The sequence below is a fragment of the Onthophagus taurus genome, chromosome 11 (genome assembly GCF_036711975.1).
Source record: "Onthophagus taurus isolate NC chromosome 11, IU_Otau_3.0, whole genome shotgun sequence".
Lineage (NCBI taxonomy): Eukaryota > Metazoa > Arthropoda > Insecta > Coleoptera > Scarabaeidae > Onthophagus > Onthophagus taurus.
This window is the reverse complement of record NC_091976.1, coordinates 24,052,382-24,066,823: the sequence shown is the minus strand read 5'-3', so window position 1 is coordinate 24,066,823 and position 14,442 is coordinate 24,052,382. Positions and strand designations below refer to the sequence as shown.

The 14,442-nt window shown below is 34.0% G+C and overlaps 1 protein-coding gene across 2 annotated transcripts; it reads right to left on the bottom strand.

Annotated features, from left to right (window-relative positions):
- Positions 1-3,414: 3,414 nt before the first annotated feature.
- LOC111414026 (venom acid phosphatase Acph-1-like) lies at positions 3,415-4,876 on the bottom strand. Of its 2 annotated transcripts, none has more exons than XM_071200575.1 (7): positions 4,725-4,876; positions 4,574-4,678; positions 4,285-4,524; positions 4,059-4,235; positions 3,884-4,007; positions 3,628-3,830; positions 3,415-3,559 (listed from the first exon to the last, which is right to left on the bottom strand). In XM_071200575.1, the coding sequence occupies exons 1-7, from the start codon at positions 4,761-4,763 to the stop codon at positions 3,449-3,451; spliced, it is 999 nt and encodes a 332-aa protein (XP_071056676.1). In that variant the 5' UTR covers positions 4,764-4,876; the 3' UTR covers positions 3,415-3,448. The 2 variants fall into 2 exon arrangements, with proteins under 2 accessions (XP_071056676.1, XP_071056677.1); XM_071200576.1 differs by having other exon boundaries at positions 3,638-3,830.
- Positions 4,877-14,442: the final 9,566 nt, after the last annotated feature.

The window sequence follows — 14,442 nt, the reverse complement described above, 5'->3', positions numbered from 1 at the left end:
ACCATCGTATTGAAACTACACATCATTAATGTCAAGTCTTGAATTTTGGCCAAAAATAATTTTGCATTATAGCACGATAATAAACATCACCATGTTGAGATCATATGATCTACTCACACTTCCTGCATGAAATCTACATGGTCAGTTTTTGTGGCTGCCCGATAACGCATATTTTGCTTATTGACGAAGAGAAAGAATTTTTTTCATAAAAATGCTTCTTTTCTTCCTTTTTGATTTACTCTCCCCGTCCGAAGATGGTTCAGATCTTGTATTAGATATTCTAAAGGTCACTGTTTAAACACATCTTCTTCCTCTTACTTTAAGATATCATTTTTTTAAATTATGCATACCCTTTGATAGGAAGTTACATCCTAGCTTCGTATAGAAAATCTTCCGAAGATTGTTTCTGTCTGCTTTTCCGGGCTAATCTAACAATCCTAGAATCATGTTATGGATATCGCATATCTTTGTAGAACTTCTTTTATAGCTCCACAGAGTGTATTCTGCATAATGCGCATATAGAACTAGTAGCATTATTTTGCGGAACTTTTGCTGAAAGAAGTAGAAGCTGTTCTTGTTCATTTATCTTCAAAAACATGTCGATTGTAAGCTTTACGAGGATGTGCAAATTTTTACCGTTTCATTTTCTATGCCGTATATTAATTAGGTGTTGCTATTTTTTGTGTTAATTTTGACGCAATACTTGTGGTAAAAAATCATTGGGAACTTGACATTTATTGACACGGAATGTTCCTGTAATGATACATTTTTGTTTGAAAAGCATTTTTGACCAAAGGAATAGATGTAAAAAATTATCTGTAGTCCCTTTTCGCCAAGAACCAAAATATTGTCTAACCACATGCAAAAGAACATTTTAGCCTTGATTTGTCTCTCTGCGCCCATTTAGCATTCCAGTATATACTTGGCTATTTAGTATACAGGTTGATTTATTAGCTGACCATCAAACTTTGACATATGATAGCTGACCAAGGCAATTTCAACAATTTTTTCAGATTTTTTTTGAACAATACACTTTTTGATTTACTTGAAGATGTACCTCTTAATGTAATTAGAAGACTAGTTATCGAGTGGTTAAACCAATATTTTCCAAACAAGTGGATTGGTAATAATGGTCCATATGCTTGGATTTCTACTTATGGGGTCATATGAAACACATTGTGTATCAAGTGGAAATTAACACACGAGAACAGTTATTAATCAGAATACAATTTGCTGCTACTGAAATAAGAAATCAATCAGACATTCTAATTCGGCCGAACACTTCTTTAATTCGTCGTTGTAAAGCATGTATTCTAGCAGAAGGAGGCTATTTTGAACAATATTAGTAATATTTATGTGTTTTAAAAAAAAATGTAGCAGTTAATTATGATATAAAAATTAAAACTTTAAACTGTTATAATTCCGTAAATAATTGAAATAGGACATATTTCATTAACATTTTTTTTTTTTGTAATTGGATTAGGTATCATATGTCAAGGTTTGATGGTGAGCTAATAAATCACCCTCTATAGGCGGTGTCAGAATCTTCACAAACCCAAATTTTATCGTCCCAGTTTGCTTATCATGTACATTTCATATAGGAATTTGCCACGAAATGTTGTCATCATCAAACCTTGTTATGTCTGTAAATGTCTTTGAACCTATTTTTCGATAAAACTGCAGTAAAATGCCTTTTCTTTCCTGCAGTAATTAGCACTCCCATAAAAGCTTGTAGTTTCTCTAAGGGGTCTTGTACGGGTTCACTGTGTAATTTAATTAAAATTAAAATAAATACATCATGATCGTGTTCACTAATGCTTATTTAAGGCATACATGAACAATCATTCTTGTAGATACGATAATTAAGAAAATATTAGCAAGCATTTAATCGTGGGGTAATTCAATTACCCCGCATGTTCACGCGAGGGTTAATGACCTCCTCATCGCCGGTTCTTAAGATTCTTTTTGTGGTATCATTTTTTCTTATCTATGCGAACCTTGCTTTCTAAGAATATACATTTGTTTTGCCATATTTTGTCCTTCAGGTATCCTGATATCAAAGCACCTTTCGTTATTTGAACTGTAACTCCTTCTTGAGGATTCTTGCTGCTGGTAATATTGTCGCCAAAATATTTAAAGCTCATCACATTTTTATAGGCTTATTGTATAATGCCAATTTGTTATCAATTTGCTATTATTTTTGACTCCTCGATGTTTATGTTGAATATTGTTGCTGTATTTTCGAGATACTACAGCTTACTCTGAGGTCACGTCAATAATTTATTTTGTCTGTGATCAAGTTGAAGAATGTGGAGTTTAGACTGCTTCCCTATCTTATGTTCTTATGTTTTTATCTTCTATTCTTACTGTTTGTTCAGTTATTGGTGTTCAGCTCCACGACAATATTCAGCCTTACTCGATCAAGAACAAATAAAATCGACAAAACTTCCTTCCTTCCTCAGCCTGTATTCATCCACTGCTATAAGCAGTGCTATTTCTGTCTTTTGTTGTTCTTATCCATTCTTTATCCACCACATCCTTCACATCATCGATCCACCTCTTTTACGGTCTTCCTGCACCTCTTCTAGTTTTTCGAATTCTCCAAAAGGTTATTCTGTGCGTCCATTTTTTGTATTGTCTCTTGCCACATCCCCAACCCATTGCCACTTAAGCATCGATAACATAACATCTGTCACTTGTGATCTTTTGCGAATGTTTTGAATCTTGTCTCTCAGATTGACTAAAAACTTTTTTCATTCCATCGGTCTTATGAATAATATCGCTCTAAGTTATTTTGCAGTTTCCCTCTAGTCCATGGTTTCAAGTCCGAATGTAGCCTTTCGTTTTAGGCTTCTCGGTATTTCTTTGTTTTTCAGTATAAAACTGAAATTTCCAAATACTGCCTAGTATACTTGAATCCATCGCTTTATTTCGGCAACAAACCAAAAGTAATGGCAAAAAAGTTGTCAATGGCAACATCATTTTGCATGTTGCCCATTATTTTGGTTTTGTGCAGGTTCATTCATAGTCCTATATTCTTAGAGTGTTCGTTTAGATTTTGTAACATATTTTCCAGTTCCTCTATGTCTAAATTGATCAGTACCACATCGTCTGCGAATCTTAAGTGATTCAAAACACAACAATATGTACGCAATTTTATTTGGCCAATTTTTCCTGAAGCTTTGCTGCTTCTCACAGATACCGGAATTTGCCTCTGAATCAATTTCCAATACTCATTCCGAGAATATAAGTTGTTCTTTAATAAATTATGACAGATTTGGTTTTAAATTATTGGTTTTAACTTTTTTCTTAAAATAAAATTTAAATTAAAATTATTTAAGCTGTATGATTTGGATGGATTATGGAGAGATGTAATTTAACTTAAACCTTATTTAATACAAATAAAAATTGAAATTTGTTTGGAGGAGATTAACGATAACATTAACATTTATTTAAAATTAGACCTCACTGAACTTACAAAATCTTGTATATTGCAAGGATTCTTTCCCCACATATGAATCGGTTCCAAGTGACTTTTTTCGTTCCTCTTATACAATCCCTAAAATGCGCTCATAAATTTTTTATGAAAACCACTTTTTCCGTTGTTGCTGTGGTTGCAAATACTACCTGCACATACAATTTGTTGTCGACACGGTGTACTTCCAAAACGAGACACGAACAATAATTGGGCACGTGGGAAGTAAAAGAGTCAAACCCAATCAGAAAGTGGGCCACATTGACCGCGTGACAAGCGTACAAACACAACTTAACATGAGAAATATTCCTGGTACTACTCAATGTATTCTCGATTATTTCTTCCATTGGTGATCCTAAATTATAAGTGTAAAATAAAAGTGGGTTGAGTTAAAAATGTATGGCTTACTTAAAGTACAATTTCTAAGGGTTGGGGTGCCACAAGTTATTTTAAAATGTAACGCTGATATGGATGTTACCGGTTCTGGGTAAATTGATGAAGCCCATACTGGTAATTGTAAACCCCACTCTGTCTAAAATGGATTGTTAATTTTTTTGTTTAAATAAAATAAATAATTGATTACCTCTTGAGATAAATCACCATAAATTCGGAAAATATCATAACTTGTATCGATTTTTCTTCCGGAGTAATTTTCAATATGCTGAAATACATCCTTATAAACATCTGACAGATGTAAATCGTGGTGAAGTTGGTGATATGCAGGAAGAAACTCTTTATAAAAATCACTTGCATGAAAAAACTAAAATAAATCTTATTAATTTGAACAAAAAATACCAAAAACATTTTACAGTGTATGTTGGTTTTGGTTCGCACACAAATGGAATTGGTTGCCAAAATAGATTTGGATTCCATATTAATTCGCCTTTAGGAGGAAATAAACCAGCCAAAAATAATTGTAAACTAGCGTTTGTTCTATCGTTTACTGTTGATGTTGCTCGTAAGATCCCCGGATAATAATTATCACTTAAAAAATTTTTGTAATGTTTTCTAATATATTGTCCTAATCTATAAGACTGCCGTTTCCCTTCCTAAAAAGTTAAATTTTAAATTAAATCAATTTAAAAGTTGTATTAATACATTCGTTAATTGGCCCGGTCCATACGGTTCAAATTTTAAATGACTGTACGGATTTTTTGGATAAGACGGTGGTCTTCCGGGCGTAACTTGTCCGTGCCTAAAAAACTTGAGTAATTTAACTTATAATAATGTAACATAAATTTCATCTTACGATATGCAATAAAACCACAGTAGATTGGGAAAGAGACATTTAAGAAAACCATTTCGTACAAAAATTTTGGATGACCACAATCGAAAAGCACCCCCAAGGATTTTCTTTAACTTGAAAAACTTGAATTACATTTTGACGTTGACTTTTAGATTGTAATTATTCATTTATTTATTTTTTTTATTCTTTACTTTTAAGGATATCATTTAAAAGAATGAAATATTTTCTTAAGCAATTAAAATGGTAATTTTTTTAATCGACGTCTCATTTACAAACCTCATTTCATATTTTCAATTGGTCTGATGTCTCGGAACTGGTGCCACCCATGTAGTTTGAAAATGGAATACGAGAAGAGAAGCTCTCAGCGGTAGTCCGAAAAATGTATAAAGCTGTTATTAACCAGCACTCGTTCTAATAACGCTTAATGCTCGAAGCTTTTGACTTTAATTTGGACTCCCGCGTCGATAACTGGATCTCGAACAAATTAGTGAAACGGACGCAACCATTTTCAACCTCTGCTTGCTGTTGGCCAGTAGCCGTTTTACCGGCGACTTTCGACATTTATTATTGATAAATTTATACGCGATATTCCAGTTTAATGGTACGTAAGTCATGGAGGTTATTGCAATAATAAACGACTTTGAGATATCGCGCACTATCGTGTTGTATGTATTTTGAATAAGTTCTCGCCAATTTACCGTCGCTGTTAATTTCTAAAGGGGAAAACTTATTAAGCGATATTTTGAACATGAACGTCTAAATTATAACATTTCTATGCCGTTGTCGCACTTTGCATACGTTAGCGGTAAATTACATCGCCGCCACGATTATATCTAAAAAGGGAGCATTACTTACCAGGCTAATTAAAGACAATTTCTGTAATTTATCGTGGACGGCAAAAACCGATACGCGTATATTAACGGATGCTGTCCAGTTAATTTACTTAATCCACCGTTCGAGCAAATGACTTAATGAAAATCAAACTGAAATTATATACCCTACTTAACTGAGGATCAAGTAATTTAATATTTTAACCTACTTATTTAATTGAAACATATATTTAAATATTTTAATTTTAATACAATTTTGTTGTCTCAATATAATAATAAATACAGTACAATCTCGATATAAAAACTAGAGCTAACACTAACACTAAAACTAATACTGCACCTTGAATTAGAAATCTACTATTTTTCACTCGCTTATCAAAAAATCTGCTAGAGTTACGAGAGTTTCATCTACATTAATAGATCTGATAATAACCCTCCCTTGTGATAAACAATGATGTTGTTGACTGTAGTTTTAGTGATCACAACATGGTATACTTGATGTTACGTGAAATCTCCTTTGAGAGAGCCTGTTTTAAAAACATACCGTGCGTTGGCATGTATTGACATTCTTATTCTTTACTTAATCTGTATAACCTTCCCCTGAATTTTATTTTTCGTATGCCTAACATTGATGACAAGGTTTCTTTCTTTACACATTCCATTTTAAACTTGGTAAATGTACATGCTCCTTTAATTATCAGAAAATTTACTAAGCCCTACCTTCCTTGGATCACTGCAAATGTAAAGTTGTTAATGAGGCTTCGGGATAATGCAAAAACTAAATTTAGGCTTTATAAAGGAAATATAGATTGGCAAATTTACAAACGACTAAGAAATTTAACTACTAATACGATAAGATTCGAGACAAAAGCTTACTTTAGTAATTTGATGGTTGATATTGGTCATAGTAGCTCAAGGTAGTTGTGGAATGATCTAGGAAGGGTGGGTATTTATAGCCGGTCTACAACGGCACTCCCGCCGGGCTTGGATAATCCAGATCAACAGATGGTCCAGATTTAGATGCCTTTGAAATTAAAGATCAAATTGGATTTCGCTTTAGAAATGTGGAAATTAATGAAATAGGAATATTATTACAGTTTATTACTCATACAGTTAATGTTTGGCTAGAAGAGAGTGTTTTTCCTTCTCAATGAAAGACAGCAATCGTTATTCCGCTACCTAAAATAAGCAATCCCACTACTAATCGGAACCTTAGATCAATAAGCATATTACCGGTATTATCAAAGGTGTTGGAGAGGGTTATATACAAACAATTGAATTGATTTCATACCATGTTGTCAGTCGGGCTTTAGAGAGGGACATAGCTGCTGCACAGCTTTAATAAAGATGACCGATGACATACTGACTGTTACGAATAGGGGAAAAATTACTTGATTTCAAAGCCTTCGATACGGTTAGTCACGATACTTTGCTTAATATTCTATCCAGGATGGGGTTTAGTGCGTCTTTTTAGGCGGTACCTTTGTGACACATTTCAAATTATTAAGTTGAAGCAACGCTTTTCTGAACATCGTCCTGTTTTTGCAAGAGTACCACAAGGGTTGATTCTCGGGCCCCTGTTATTTTGTATATACACTTCGAAGTTATTGAAGGACGCATACACTGATGATACGCAGCTGTATGTGTCTTTTGCACCGAACGACTGGCAAACAGCTCTCCAGAACCTAAATACTGACTTAAATCAATTATATCAATTAACACTAAAGTATAATCTCCACTTAAATCCTTCTAAATCTCAAGCAATTTTATTCGGTAGTTCTTTAGTGATCAAATCGCTTACCCCACAGTTTACAATTAATATTAATAATGTTACTATTCCGATAAGTGAAAGTGTAAAAAACTTGGGTGTTATCATAAATAACTCATTCAGATACAAAGAGCAGATTTCGTTACTTATGCGTAGAGCATATACATATACCCTCATCGTCACTCTTTGCCGTTAACACTAAAAAAGCAGCTGTGTGCTTCATTGGTTCGATCTCATTATGCCCACTGCGCTTCGCTTTACCATACTTCAATTGATAGTATTGACACACTACGCATTCAACGAGTGCAGAATGCTTGTTTGAGGTTTGTATACGGTATTCGAAATTATGCTCGTATTTCGCATAAACTTCGTGACATTATTTGGTTAAATATGTGTACATATATGTGTTAAATATGTGTATATTGTTATGTTGTGTACAATTTGAATACGAGGTTCAGAGGTAGAATTTCTCCTCTTAAGTATAAGTTGTCACTATTTAGAAGATCATTCACGTACCAGATTTGTGTACTTTATAACAATTTGCCTGATGACCTAAAGATGTTATCTGTCAGAGCCTTTAAGTCTACCCTTGTCAACTTGCTAATGAGAGATCAATAGTTTTTTCTTTTATTTTATTTTATTTTTTTTACATTTATTTTTATTTGTATATGGTGTGCCATCTTTTACCTCAACTATTCTCGCTTGCCGTGACATTGCACGTTATCTTCCGTTTTGCTTTGAAATAAAATTTTCGTTAGTGGATTGGGTGTAAGCAGGCGCACATTTTTGATGTGCCATCTGGACCCCGCCTTACATATTTTATTTATACATTGTAATTAAGTTTATTTAATTCAATAAAAAGCATTATTATTATAATTATCATTATTATTATTAAATAATAGCCGTGCGCCTCTTAAGACGGCCATTTCCACTATTAGTTCTAGAAAACTAGAACTACTGTCCTTGCATTACTACTACGCCATCTATTAGTAAGTAGATTATTGATTCGTTTCAATAGCTGTGAGATGTCAAATTTCATATTTTCACATTTTCTTCAATATCTATGCGTCTGAGAGCAAAACTGAAAAAGAGCAATATTGTTAAGAATAAAATTTGCTACATCTTTTATTAAAACAGCGTTTTCGTAATATACACCGAATCCCCAGTGTTACCATTAACAACGTTAAACGGTTCTTTTTACGTTTCTGTTCCGAGTCATTGGATTTCCTCTTGATTCCGATTGATTCAAACGTTACTTGGGTTATCAATGTTATCATCGTGAGATGAAATTCACTTTTAGTTTAGAAGGTCACTGCTTAACTTTCCTGCTGTACAAATACTACGTACAAATGACTGGAGGTTTTTTTTTTAGATAAAGACCTTATTTAGTATCTGCCCTCTCCGATATCTTCTGCGTATCGTAGGATCATGATTCACAGCCTCTCTGACAAGTGAGATGAAACCTTGCTCGAGACGAATTCGACAACCATGCGAAGGACTCGTTTTTGGAGTTCAGAGAAGAAGATACTGTTCGGGATTAATTTGAAAATTCTCTTTCGTAAGAACGACAAAATCAAATCAGTCGAAATAAAATACAGATTTCTTATCCATATCTTAATTCATAGCTTGTTTTGGTGCTTAGGTGGATTTCGTCTTCTTTCTAGTGTCAGTTGTACACTTTTTTTAATACGTCGAGGAATTCAAACAGAAGCCCGGATTGCACTAATTCATTCCAGGAATATGTCTGGCTTTCATTGAATTGAGTTTAAACGCAAAAAGAATTTTGGAATAACTCTATAACGGTCATAGATTTTAGGGTACAATAAGAAGTATATAATTATAATGGATAAAGTTAATAAATAGTAATAAATAAGAAGTATTTATATAGAATAATAATTTTAGTAGTAGATATATAGAGATGGAAATGAAGTAGTCGAGTATTCCTGATCAAACTCGTGTCACACCGTTCATAGGATAGGGAACAAAGAACGTTATAGCTTCCGTATCCCGTACCGGAATGGTATTATCATAAATTTTCAACCCCAGAGGAGTAAAGGTTACGGGATCAAAAACGTTAACAGTCGACACAAGGGTTCCGGGAGTTATTGTTATGCCCTCTGCTGGGCGACGTGTACACGGTGAAATGAAATCATCATAAACGTGATTTGTTATTGTATAGGCCGAGATCACGAACCGGCCAACAACAACTTCTTATATACAATCAATAGGTCTTAAAGTGTAAACATATAAAAGATGACGAAAATTAAAAATATTTAATCCTCTTTGCTTAATCGAAAAACTTTTCTATTTTGTTTGTTGGGTGGTAGTCGGATCAGATTATAATTGCAACGTCTCTGATGATTATTATCAAGTCTTATGTCGTCTAAAGATTACGGAGTACGTTGACAAGGCTTCGTGTTTTTAGCAGAAATCGAATCTTCTTTAAAAATTTAAACCTCTTCTTTTGTTGCATTAATTCCCCAACGTTATTAAGTTAATATGTGACTAATTAATTTTTTTTTACATTTTTCTTTGCTTGTCAATAAAATTTTATGTCTTTAATATTCTTAAATTATCGAGATTATTTAATAACCTTAATGAATATTACTTGAACGTTCGATAGATATTTGTTGGATATATTGGTTGGATGTTGGTAGAATATCTACGGGTTAGAAATTTCCTTCCTAATGAAGTTCCCTGTTAATAATTACAGAACCCGGAAGGCGTGTCATTCGTAGGGTTCACGGAGTTCACCTTTGATCCGAAAGGACGCGGGTTGGGAACGTGAGGGGCGAAAAATAATCGTTACTCTCCATCTAATTAAGCCGGAGGGGAGCGCCGCCGTACCGTTCGTTGTTTACTTCCAACGTTTTCTTTAACTTTTTCTTTTCTTCTCAACCGTTCCATATAGCGGTACCGGTTATAATTATCGGCAAATGAGCGCACGTATCGAGTGACGTTTAATATCTTCTTGGGTTGGGAGGAGAACCTTTTGGTGTAAATTAACTCTTACAGTAAAACCTCGATATAACAGATCTCAATAGTAACTATTTAATACATCAGTATTATATTTAAATAGAAATGTTAGCGCTCATAGATAGAATCCAACTCGGGTTATTCCTCGAGTTGTCTACATATATGATGTATAAATCAAGGACATTAGTTCCTGCTTGTATATTTGCTAGTTACTAGTTGTATATTTTTCATTAGAATAAAATTAGAAGTAACACGAGACCTAGAACTAGAAACATTCGGGTTTAGATGAGTTATAAAAAAACTTTTATAACAAAAGTTGTAGCAAATTTTATTCTTAACAATATTGCTCTTTTTCACTTTTGCTTGTAGACGCATAGATATTGAGAAAAATATGAAAATATCAAAATTTGATGAATTTCGTAGATAAAAGAAAGTCGTACCTATATCGGTAGACTATTGTCTATGTCGTCGGCAATGGTTGTTTCAGGTAAATAGCTTTTTCCTAGTCAGATACTATCTGCCTAGGCAAATAGTTTTATTCCATTTATTTCAGTCTAAATTCTACTTTCCTACGCAAATAGCATATGGCAAAAATATTTTCAGGCAAATTGCTCTTTAAGCATTAACCCTACTGTACTGTTTGGGTGTTTTTGGCCCGAAAGAAAATGTAATCCTAAATTATGGTTTTGTTTAATTGTTTTTCTGTTTGGACACTGGTGACTTTATTTGTCAATATTAGGGGTTTGTTATTTCATATTACATTTTTGAATGTTATGTATTTTTGTTAATATACTTTCAAATGTTACACATATACCGAACTTTATTTTATTACATTTTCAACTAAAATATATTGTTTGAAGCAAAAATATAGTAAAAACTTTAGATATACAGTACAGTAACAAGTCTGTACTTGTATCTGTGACCATAGATTCTTATAGTCTATATCCATATGAATACTTTCATAAGCGTTCACTACACGCGTGCGTTGAGAAGTCTGTGCTTGCTAACGATGTTGAGAGTATAAAACAAGGCATCGATGCAGTTATGATTCAGTATTCGCTTTTACATTCAACATGGCACGTCGCAGACCTTTGACTGACAAAGAGTTACAAGCGTATATTGAAGCATCTGACAATAATGAAGATATTTTCGAATATGAAGATCATACAAGGGAAGCATCTGAAAGTGACAGCTCTAATGGTGAAGTCGATACTATGCATCTAAGTACAAATGAGCAAATTTGTTCTTCAAAGGATGGAAGAATAAAATGGAAGTCGAAACAACCGCGACTTACAAGAGCCAATGCCAGTAGCTGCATTGGTGACATCAAGTCGTCATTTCAAGTTACATTTCATAATGCTGTAGAAAATACAATAATTGAAATGACAAATCTCGAAGGATTTCACAAAATAGTAGCTCAGGTTCGCGAAAGCCGCAACCTTCTATCTTTCATAATAACTGAGATACCCTGCAAATCCATCGAAATTTGGACACCCTGTACATGCTTCTGTCTAAATTGTAAAACATAAAAATAGCTTTTTATAACAATATTTCATTATCATTTCCTTTTTTATGTTTCGGGTCATATTGACCCGAACGATACAAGTGTATAGGAGGTGTGAACAGACCAGCAGGGTTAATTCGTTATTTACTGTTGTCAAAACAAGTAAATTTTTGTATTTAGTATTAAAGTCTTCAAGAAATAAACCGTTTATTTGTATTTTTATTAAACTTAATAAAAGTATATGAAACTGATATGAATGTTTTTTGAAAATGATACGACTCGTTTGACACTGATTAGTGACTTTAATTTAAGAAAAGTAGGTTGATAACGATAGGAACTACTTTATTTTATTGTGAACAGGTATCTACTCTATATTGCATTGCTGTATCGAAAAAATGGTATTTGCCTAAAACAAACTTAGATAAAACTGTAACGAACTACTCTTTGCCTAGGCAGACAGTATCTGACCAAGAAAAAGATATCTACCTGAAATAACCATTTGCCTGAGACATGTATATCGGTAAGTCTACTGATAAATCGGTAGGGTAGAAGTAAATACACTAATTCGCGTTTAGCATTATGTATCTCAATCGAATTGCAAACTGAATAAATTTCTAAATGAATATCTAAAAAAATGTGAAAGTGATTGAATATTGCTACTTCCGAAATTTTTTTAAAATCCCTTCGTACAATTGAATTCTAAAATTATTATAAATGAGACTATATCTTTGAACACGTAAAAGTATTAAAATAAAAGTTCAGTTATAGCCCAATAGATGACAGCTATTGTAATGAATCAATAATCTACTTACTGATAGATGGCGTAGTAATAGTTTTTCACATTGTATTATGCATTAAATAAAACGGAGTCTTCTTTTTGTAAATATTTTCTGTTTTTTGAGGTACATCAAAAGTAATATGAAAAGCAAATAAAATTTATATAAGAAATTATAAAATGTTATGATATAAGACATCATCAACAAAATGGTAGAAAAGTTATTCTTAGAAATTCTCGATGAAAATGTCTCATAAAAGGTCGTTATGTCTTCGAAGACGAATGGGGTCATTAGGGCGGACGTAAACGCGAACAATCTGAAATCACTGTCGCCATCGTCGCGAAAACGACCGCAATGCATCAAACACTAACCGGGCTCATTAACGTTGGCCGGAGTACGACGATCCACAATAAAGTGAAATATTCGCAACGTCCATAAGCGTAATTTGCCGTGTCCGCTATTGAGATGGATTTTTCTTAAAAAGGGGGGGACACAAGAGGGAATCCGAGGCGTTTATGGGGCGACAATCCTAGGCTAACGGTCGGGACGGCGCGTTCCGAACAAGTTGTCACGGCTTTACCGGTGGGCGGCATTCGCATTCCGTGATTATCGCATGGGGCACCTGCGCCTCGGGCCGCGACATCGGCGTCGTTTGTCGCCATTGTCGCCGTTGCAAACACCCGGTAAAGTGCCCGGTTTACGACGTCCGAAACTAGAGAACGTGTAATGCACGCGGAGATACAATTTGCATTTGCGAAATTACGGCGATTGTTGTTCTTATTGCGGTGCTACGAAAGTGGTGCGTGCGATACTCCACGTCGTTTACATGTAAATCCGATGGTCGCGAATTAATTTGCCGCGGAAAGTAAGATTGCACCTGAAGCTATTACTTTTAGATACGAATATTAGAATTGAAAGGAAACGGATTTGATTGATACAATTATATATATTCATGGTTTAACAAATTTTTGTTAATAAATATACTATATATATACTGACAAAAGACGAAATATGGGTTGGGTTGGATTGAGTTAGATTGGGAAACCTAAATTCTGCTGGGAGAAGACGAAATACTGCTGGCAGAAGACTAAATACTGCCGACAGAGGACGAAATACAGCTGCCAGAACATGAAATATTGTTAGCAGAAGACTAGATACTACTGGCAAACTGCTGACAGGAGACTATGACAACGCACTGAAGATGCCAGGTGAGATCTTGGCGAAACATCTGCTTCTTTCCAAAGGGAATCAACAGGAAGAGCGGATGAAATCTTGGATCGACATACAATATTTACTGTTTCGACATTTTTTTCCAAACCATTCCCTATTCGACCAAAATCGCAAAACCCATTGGTCACCCACGCAAAACCCTAATTGAAACAATAAAAGAAATGCAAACATTCTACAACGAGGTACTTGCCTGGCTATTCAAATGGAGACTACAACCCAACCCTTCCAAATTCCAGCTCTTACTACCTTACCACAACATCAAAGAGGACTCTCCGTACATCCAAACAGAACATGGTAAATTAAGACCTTAGAAAACATCAAATATCTAGGTATCAAGAAACTACGTCTTAAAAAACACTACAATGAAAAATAACTTGAAACAATAAGAAGAGCAAAACGCCTCTCATTAAATGTTCGACACGTCTTATCCAAAAATTTATTACATTCGCCATGAATATAAAAACAAATTTAAAATATCGGCGTTGATTAATTTCCCAATATCAGGGAAACTACAATAAATAGGTATAAGAATGATTATAGATAATTTGTAGAGAATTAAATTCCCTTTCTGATATGGTAAAAAAATACAGGGCATTCCATTTAAAATTTTCGATTTTCTAGCCATTGAATATGGAGA